This window comes from Vollenhovia emeryi, unplaced genomic scaffold (assembly GCF_000949405.1).
Source record: "Vollenhovia emeryi isolate VEMERY1.0 unplaced genomic scaffold, V.emery_V1.0 DF939249.1, whole genome shotgun sequence".
NCBI lineage: Eukaryota > Metazoa > Arthropoda > Insecta > Hymenoptera > Formicidae > Vollenhovia > Vollenhovia emeryi.
In genome coordinates, this window is record NW_011967117.1 from 222,678 (window position 1) to 232,423 (window position 9,746).

The window sequence follows — 9,746 nt, forward strand, 5'->3', positions numbered from 1 at the left end:
CTCTTTGACGATTATGAGATACTCGTGTGCCATTTCCGATACTGAAGTAAACATTTCTATCGCGCGAACGCTACCAAAACAGACAGATTATTTCGATGATTTAATGAGCACTTGAACATTGGACTAAAAATAATCAGATTTAATTTATGACTTATCAGTCGTACGACTTATCATTCATAAAGAATCAATCGAAATTATTTTAGCACCTAAAAAAAATCGTATTACGCAAACGAGGAAACTAAAGTAGCGCGTGCCAACCGAGAGAAATGGCGATCGCTCTAGCATTAGATATGTATGAGATACTGTCGACGCAATAATAAAAATTGCAAACGCAACAAACTTCATTTCTCTGTCATTCTTATTCAAAAGTGAATGAAAGGCGACCGCGAGACGTGACGAAAGTAAAATTCTTTGTCGCCTTTTTCGTTTGTTCTTAATTTTTTTTAATTAGCCCTTCGTCACTTCGGAACTTGGCGACTTCAACACTAAACTAATTATTACACTTCGAAACGTCGTGCATATCTGAAAATTGTATACCAAAACTCTGTAATCAGAAAGTAAAAAAATAAATTAAAAATCTCGTCGAATCGTTCAGGACTAAAACACGAAAATATGTAACAGAGGCATAAAATTGATAATGAAACTAGACGCGGTGTCTCTCCTTCCCCACAAACCCATTTACATCATTTACAACATGAGGCTCGTTAGCCTACATTTAGCGCTAAATGCGGTTGTTTGATTCGTGGTAACTTTCTTTACGAAAGATGAGACAAACGCGTTTCACATTAAGGCCAGTACAGTCAGATCTTACGTTCAAGACCGTCTTGAATTTATCTACAGATGCTGTATCGAACATTTCATTGGCTACGAGGTATCTAAAGATGATCGTCACCGGGCTGAATATCGTGCATGGAATACCAATAACTTTTCATTCATTTGTACATTCGTTCGCTTCATCCTTCCATAACTTCGCCAGGAATTTTACAGAACACATGCGGGACACCGGCGATTTTACGAGATATATTTCAAGATTTTATAAAATCATCGGTTTGACCCGTTTTTTCGAATCTAAATCACTGATAAGAATCGCCGTTCTCAATCTACAAAGCTGATTTACCTGAAATTAAAGAAGTAGCAGAGTACTCCGCAAAAGAGGAAGATCTCGATGAGGCCGTCCATCGTCGACGCAATGAGATCCGGTTCGAGGGCAAAAGGGAAAAGAAGAAAGGGGGGAGAAAAACAACTGTTCTATGCGCACTGTACGTCCGTCAATCGATCAGATGCTGCTCGCCGGGGCCATGGATCGTTTCTCACGATCGACTTGATGATCAGCAGCGTCGCGGTATCGTCGGCACCATCGATCGTGCGGGCTGCGAGATCCATGGATCGGGGTCGTCGCACAGAACGCCCGCGAGAGAGCGGAGGATCAGGCGGTGGGTCGCGGCGATCCCAAATTCCCGACGGTGCCGATCAGGTACCGTACGATCGCGCCAGCGCGTGTCCAGCCCGGTCGATCCGGTGTCGTCGACTATCGTCGACTTTCTACCGCAACACGTTAAGTAACCACCGGCGTACCGAGCCGCTCCGCCGCCACGCCGCATCAGCCCGCCACCACCGCCTCCCGAGGACGGTTCACTGACTCACTGACTCCGCTCTGCGCGGCGATGATGGTGCGGTGCGCCGGCCGTGATGCGTGCGTGCCATGCGTGCGTGCATTCGAATGGGTTTTTCAAGGTACGCTCCGCCAAGGGGAGCGGAGCTCGTGACCTTCTGAATCACGCGAGACGGAGGGGGAGAGCTGCGCGAGGGTCCGGCTCCGGTGGAGAACGCGGGGCTCTCCTCGTCAGTCGATCTCGGCGCAGCCCGGACGGATCGACTCGCGCAAATTGCGATCGACGATCCACCCGAAGAGGCACGAGGGTACAAGAGTGGATTAGAAGAGCGTTTATTCGCACGCTCGCGTAATTCTCGCGAATAATAGCGCATGCCTATCTGGCTAAGCACTCAAACCCGTGTGGCGTGCTAAAACGCAATTTTCTGTAACAATTAGCCGCGGTTGTCGCGTAGAATCCACAAAGCGTGATCAGCGTAGCCGTCATTCCTAAGTCCCAGTCTACAATAGATGATTTAAGCCCTAAGCTTTAAGAAATTGGCCAATCACGGTCAAGTATGAGTAGAATGCGCGACTGTGATTAGTCAATTTCTTAAGGCTTAGGGCTTAAATCTCTATTGTAGACTGGGACTAACTCAAACGAGCGAAACTAAAATCGAAAGCTCGAAAGAGGAAGACTATCAACGATATCAATCGTAATGAGTAGCATTTTTAAGGCCTGTGTCCGCGATGAGAACTTGAACCAAGTTCATGGGTACAGCTTTAGGTATACATATAAGGTCAGGTGACCAAATTCGGATCAGATACCAAAGGCGGATCGAAAATTTGACGAGTCGCCAACGACATTTTAAAGTACTTCATGTAAATTTTGCTCTTTTATACATTTTCAACTTTATGCTATATTGTCGCTTATTAGCGACTCGTCAAATTTTTCATCCGCATTTTGTCACCTTACCCTACTCTCTAAAAGTCAATTGGTAGATTATCACTGAAAACAGTGAACATTCACCGATCCACAGTTCTAAATGGAGCACTTAATTATTCGCTATTGTTTTCAGCGGCAATGTACTGATTGACTTTTAGAGAGTAGATTCTAAAGTTACACGTGTTCCCACTGTATATAATTTATTGGCTGATCTTCGTCATCCCGGAAATTCCTGCGACGGTGCGTAGTAGAAATACGTCAAATTTCGATGGACGATATATTTGTAAGTGGAAAACCGAATCGTCTTTTATTCAGGCGCAACCTGGGTGCAAGTTGTCGCCGAGCAATAAGAATTGTCATCGTGCGATCAGAAGAAAAGTGAAGAACGACTCCTCAGCGTTTTATTGGAGCACCCTCAGCACAGTCGTTCTTGTTAGATGTGAGAAATTCGAACGCATTATAACGCAATCAAGTTATTTCAAACGCATCCAAATCAGTGGAAAAATTAACGCCGCATACAACTCTTCAGCACACAGTTCTCTAAAGAATTCACCCAAGATTTTATATTATAGAGGAAAGTCCTCTATTATGAGGTAGACTTCTAATATGAGATAGCAGGCTTTCAACATCAAAATTCAATCACAAATTTTCATTCACGATTACACGATCTAACAATGAATTCTCCACTACGCAGGTCTCACTCCAAGAGCAACAAATTAACGATGAAACCAATAGATGATGCCTATTAATTTAGCAAAAATCCTGCCATCCAATATTAGAAGCTTATCTCATAATAGGAAACTTTCCTCGACTAGAAACCTTGACGCAAGTGACATTTCATAATTATGATCATTATTTAAGTCCTTTGGTTCCCCTAATCGCTTAACGAATTCCTGTAATTTAAGTTTATCGTGAATAATCCAACTTGCAGGATAATGCTTTTCCTGTTTAGTACTTTATTAAAATTGATCGCTCAATTTCGCTTGCTTAGACGTCGTATCTAATACAACCTTAATCTACTCCGGATTGTTAAAAGATCTATAAAATTAAAATTCAATTTGACTCTCTTTTTTTTCTCTTTTCTCTTTGTATATTCGTGTTTGCAACTTCCTATTTCGTACGTTCGCACATATTTCGCCGCAGCGTTTCATCTTTTCATTCGAGATAATTGCAGAAGATAAACGTGTTCCTCGACCCGTGAGACTTTCTCTGTTCGTCGGGTCCGCGAGGCGGTCCCTAGGAAAATCCGCGGCTTTCGTGTGTTTAATTAAAAAAAAAAAATGAAATGAAAATTACGATCGAATTAGCGTCACGCATCCGGGCGATTCGTGGAAATGCAGAGTGAAAAGCGCATCAGCGGGAGTTCGTCGACGAACCCTGACGATCGTCAACGAGATCGACGAGGCGAGTAGAATAGCAATTGTGCACCGAAGACGTTCAGATTGCGTTTCGATCGGAGAGTCGAGAAATTTTCACGGGTAATGAAGGAAAGAGAGGCGACAGGTTTCTACGAAAAATTTACGAGACCGTGACGTCGTGCATAATGTCTTCTTTTCAAACTTCAATAAACTTTGAAAACGAGATGTGAGATTCTTTGGCTCAACCAAGACCGATCCTTAACCTTGCGAAGCCTGAAGGAAAATCCTCGAACGATCCGAATTGCGCTCAAACGGGTTACGCGAGCGTGCGATCAGTCGGGGACGTCACTTGTCCGATCAGTTCTTTTTTTTTTTCAAAGACAATTAGTGCTGTTGAAGGTCCGGTTTCTCACTTTCTGGTTTACGGTTAACCAGAGGTCAGTCGACTCTTCATCTTTTTCTATATTATTATCTGAAGCCCGGTTTTTCATTTTCTGGCTAATTGTTAACCAGAGGTTAGTCGACTCTCCGTCTCTTCTCAGATAAAAACATAGAAAAAGATGGAGAGCCGACTAACTTCTGGTTAACACTTAACCAGAACATGAAAAACCGGGCCTAGGAAGAGACAGGCAATCGACTGACCTCTGGTTAACATTTAACCAGTGAATGAAAAACCGGGCCTCAGGGTGTTAAGGTCATCCGACGACACGACGGTTCACGCTCGACGCGAGTGCCGGGACGAATGGACCGCGACTGCGTCCGACCGCGTCCGCGGGATGGCATGAACCGACGACCGAGAAGAAGGTCGACGGTGCACTCGTGATTTGTGCAGTGACTTTCCACGCGATTCCCCGGGGTTTCGGTACGATGGAATCGAGAGCTCGTCCAGCGCCGTTTCGCATCGCGAACGCGCTCGCGAGGCTCCCGAGGAGTTCACTGTGGACGATGATGAATCGAAAACGGTCGCGTTTCACGTGTTTAGTCGCGTTACTCGGATACGACCAATCGGATTGCACAAGCGCTTGCGGTAGAAGCGCGTTTTTAATTACCGATGATGTTAAACGACCACACGTGCTTGTCGCAACTAACGCGCAGACAATGCGCGAGAATGCGTAGGTACGGAAGCGTTGTGATGACGTCCCATTGTGCTAGGGACGCCCGAGTCTCTACCGAATTATGTTGAAAATAAAGGGAGATAAAAGAGAAATCGAAGGATTGGATGCGAGCACCAGGTGGCTCCATTTCTTGTCGAAAATTAATTATGATTTTATTGCTATAAAAGAACCAATAGAAAAAAAAATGTATATTTTATGCTTGCGTGTTATCTGAAGCTACACCGACAGGCATTATATCACACGAGAGAAAAAAAGCTGTACGAGATTTTTATTCAAATAATTTCTTCAGTTCCTGTAAAATTTATTAAAATTTATTAAAATTAAACCACCTGGTTTTCGCATCCAGCTGTTCAATTGCTATAGATCACCATTCAACGTACACCAAGGCCGGTATTCATAGTCAGATCTTATATTCAAGACCGTCTTGAATTTATCTAGAGATGCTGTATGGAACATTTTATTGGCTACGGAGTATCTAAAGATGAGACGGTCTTGAATATACGATTTGACTATGAATACCGGCCTAGAAATCACTGACGTCTTCCCATATGAATTTGGACACATATTAACACATTTATACATCGTGCATACATGGAAAATGTGTGTGTTCTACCTGTGCCCAAATTCATATGGAAAGACGTCAGTGATTCCTAATGTACATAAAAGAAAGGACGCATCTCGTATCACTTGGCGTGATTTTTTTGCGTATAATTCTTATGTAGAAATACCGAGGCGGTATCCGAAAATATATTCCCTTCAAGAGCGGAATAACGGAGGCAAGAGTGTATCTATTCGCAGGAATGTCCGCACAATTTTGTTTCTTTAACAGGGAAATCGTTAGGCGAAAATATCGATCGAGTGCCGCTCTATTAAATTAATTTAGCAAGTGGCGCGTGTACGCGGGTCTATTTTTGTTTCGTCGATTGTGTGGACGTACGAGGACAGCTGTCCAGCTCCTGGCCCTGTTTAGAAAATGCTGGACGAGATCCGGTATACGGCCTGGCTCCGTGCCGCGCGAGCCGTGAATTAGTCCCATTGACAGCCATCAGGCCATTTATAATGGTCCTCATTGTACGGCAATTTGCGAGTGTGCATTAAAATCGCGGACCGGCCGGGAAGGTACCGGCCGTATCCGATCCGTGATTTATGCGAGGTTTATTAACTCCGCCGCGTACGAAACGTAGATTTTACACCGATATCGCGTAACGTTGATTAGGATCGTTCATTTTTCTTTTTTCTTTTTGCGAAATACCGACAAAACAAACACGCCTACGACGCGCCTATTACGCGTCGCTCGAAAGTTTTTCCCTCATTTTGCGTGTTCATCGGCGCGCAATTCAATTTCTCGCGACCCACGAATGCATATTGATGTAACAGCAATAACGTGTCACATGACAGAAATGACTAGGAATAATTATTGGCAATTATTTAGAGTAACATACCCCCCTCCAAAAACTTGACTAACTGGAGTGAGTGATAGAGCAGCGAGGAAGGACGAACAGAAAAGTATAGATATTTTTTCAAATATTCATACTTCCCGATTTAACTCGGTATTGATTTGTATTTCTAACTTTTGGGGCTTGACGCGGCAGAAATTTATATTTCTAATATTTAGTTCGAACAAAAACCACGAATCTTAATACATGGACGGGGAAAACCGCCGAGGGCATTGTGGTGTACAGATTTACGGCATTACTGGGCATTTTTTTTTGAGCATTAGTTTGGACACTAGGCCTTGCCTGGGGCATTATAAAGATAAGATAAAACAAGATAAACTAAGAAATGAGATAGAGTAATCCCCAGTGGGCATTATCTTACTATATCCTTGTGATGCCCCGGCAAGGCCTAATGCCCCAAATAATGCCCAGTAATGCCGCAAATGTTACAATGGCCTCAGCGGTTTTCCCCGTCCATGTATTAAGATTCGTGTTAAACTAAATATTAGAAATATAAATTTCTGCCGAGTCAAGCCCCAAAAATTAGAAAAACAAATCACCACAATGCCCTCGGCGGCTTCCCCCTCGATTTTCTCTAAACGCTGAAGAACGCCGCTGCGTGTCGCACAGACGATTCGATGCATATCAAACGTGAAATGCATACGTGAGGCAGTTCCGTCGACAGAAAGCGCAATATATTTCGTAAAATAATTATATCGAATATAAACTTAAAATTATAGTAAAATCACAATCGATTATAAAATATGCAAAATTAACTTATCAAAATACAATCCGTACCATATTTTCTGGCCGAGGCTAACGTTTGCAGGTCTCGGTATAAATCGTGGGCGAGTGCGTCCCTCTAGAAGCCATACTTTGTTTTTTTTTTTCAACGAGGCAAGTCATTTTATTTTACCACCAAAGACCACCGTTTCTTTCATTTCTCTCGTAATACAACAAATCTCCCCGACCGAACTGTCCGTAAGGCCCGGTCTACAATGAGTCGTTAGTCGTTAGTCAGAAGTCGCAAGTATATGTTGATCCTTTTCCTCTCTGGGTGGAAGAAAAAGGACCGACATATAGTTCCGACTTCTGACTAACAACTCATTGTAGACCGGGCCTAAAGCCCGTATCAGACTACGGATTGGGATTGGGATTAGATTGAAATTTAACCAATCACAGTAAAGTTTACTAATCTCAAGTTCAGTAACTTTTACTCCAGTTGGTCAAATTTCAATCCAATCTCAATCTCAATCCGTAGTCTGATACGGGCTTAAAGTTTACTAATCTCAAGTTCAGTAACTTTTACTCTGATTGGTCAAATTTCAATCTAATCCCAATCCCAATCCGTAGTCTGATACGGGCTTAAGGCCCGGTCTACAATGAGTCGTTAGTCGTTAGAAGACGCAACTATACGTTGATCTTTTTCCTTTCTGGGTGGAAGAAAAAGGACCGACATATAGTTCCGGCTTCTAACGACTAACAACTCATTGTAGACCGGGCCCAAGCATTTCCTCGGGTGTATTACTTCGCACGCACGAAAGAAGATCGCGAATACACATGCGGGAGAGAGCGTCCCGGCCCGAGGCTGCGCGAACGCGTGATCGACATAACCTCTCGCGTAAAGCGTGCGAAACGCGACCAAGTGCGGTACCAGTAACTCACCTCTCCGAAATGCTCGCGCAGATTTCCTCGCTCACTCGTGATTTAGCTGCGGCGAATGCACACTGGACAATTCTGCGCGTATTACACCATCAGGCTGTTGGCCGAACGCAGATCGCGTGAAACATCTCGCGCGTAAGTCAAGTCAACACACGAACGCCGCCGACCCGTGGGGACGCGCGCGCGGTCCCGGCGGAAACCATGGCACGTGAACCGAAGCTGATTTCGAGCGCAAACTCGCCCCTTTTTTTGCCCCCCCCCCCTCCCCGCGAGTTGTAGTGTCGATTAAATCTAACGAGGAAAGAATTTAAAAGTGTACACACGCTACGATCTCTCACCAATAAAGCTGTGCTGAGCTCGGATCGTTCATCCGCAGGAAAGCTTCGTTCACGACTTATAAACTTTCAAACTCGCGTGACAGTCGTGACACTCGCATGGATGCCAACGATGCCACTCAATGCCACACTCGTTTTTTTCCCCGTCATCTGCGCGCTAAAAAAAAGATTTAGCGTCGGTAAAGTCACCGAACCAGCGCGGTCGGTAAAGTCATCGTCGACTTTGCCGACCGTCGCTACATTATCTTAGATTATGGAGTCGGGGAAAATCGCGATTCTAAAAATTCCTGGGGCTCCGTGTCTCGCAGTTCGAAGGCCGCAGCGATTCGGTCTCCGGAATTTATCAAGTATCAGGCGACTAGCTGCCTGCTTTTAGACAATCAATAAAATTCACGAGGCTCTGCCGTGACAGCACAAGTATAAAGTAACGAATGAATAAGGGCCGGGGCGAGATGTTAGTGTCCAGACGATTTTGCTTTTTGTACCGTGAAAAATTTACCTCGGCCAAGGTCCGAACCTGGACCTCCCCCGCACAGGCGTCTCTGTTATTTTTAACGTCGCCGCTTCGACGTCTACGTCGCATTCTGCGCATTTTGCGATTTCCAGGATATCGCCGTCAATTCGATTTCGTTTGATGCACAGGAGTGGGCGTACAATACGTGTACTTCATTTTCACAGGATCTGAATATTCAAGAGCGTGTCCCAACCCGCTGGTACACGTATATATTCGCGCGGGGAACTATGAAATCTCCCCCCGAGCGTGCCAGCCGCAAGTGCGCACCGAGTGCGCACGAAGCGCGAAGGAAATATGGCCGCGACGGCCGCGGTGCGTGTTGCCTGACGAGGAAGGGACAGAGTCTTACCGGGGTCGGACGGGCAGGATGACCGTCTCCATTGTTTCGTGACGAGCGAGGTCCGGGCTTCGGTAAATTGGCGTTCCTAGGCGTCATGGATTTAGGCCTGTCCAGCACGTTGATGGCCGGTGATCCGCGGTTGATCGATCATATAGTGGGCGAAGTCAAGTCCCAAGGTATCTTCGATCAGTTCCGGAAGGAATGCATCGCCGACGTCGACACAAAGGTAATCCTCGCGGCCGCGTCCTGACGACGAGTTCTCCTGGTTTGGTGGGGGGGGAAAAAAAAACAAAACGAACTTTCCTTGGTTTGGAGGTTAGACGTGATTGGCGAATACGATTGCTTGCACCAGTGCACACCAAGGGCCAGTTTCACAAACATCGGTTAATCGAAGGTCAACTGGTTCTCCGTCGCTTCTTAAGGCCTGTGTCCAAGATGCTAGAACTTGG

General features: G+C 45.1%; 2 protein-coding genes across 3 annotated transcripts in view; one reads left to right on the top strand and one right to left on the bottom strand.

Annotated features, from left to right (window-relative positions):
- The window catches only part of LOC105559918 (glycerol-3-phosphate acyltransferase 1, mitochondrial), a 25,339-nt gene extending 17,156 nt beyond the window's left edge, over window positions 1-8,183 (bottom strand). The window contains exon 1 of one of the 2 annotated variants that reach the window (XM_012008569.1): window positions 8,112-8,183. Coding sequence is in view for 1 of the 2 variants with exons in the window: in XM_012008566.1 (XP_011863956.1) it covers window positions 1,118-1,179 (62 nt within the window). In the remaining variant the exon portion in view is untranslated. Of the gene's footprint in view, window positions 1-1,117; window positions 1,565-8,111 lie in introns of those variants that run through there. The other variant, XM_012008566.1, reaches the window with a different exon arrangement.
- LOC105559917 (biorientation of chromosomes in cell division protein 1-like 1) overlaps window positions 8,166-9,746 on the top strand; it is a 9,465-nt gene continuing 7,884 nt past the window's right edge. The window contains exons 1-2 of the mRNA XM_012008565.1: window positions 8,166-8,243; window positions 9,122-9,523. Coding sequence (XP_011863955.1) covers window positions 9,392-9,523 — 132 coding nt within the window. The 5' untranslated portion in view covers window positions 8,166-8,243; window positions 9,122-9,391. The remainder of the gene's footprint in view (window positions 8,244-9,121; window positions 9,524-9,746) is intronic.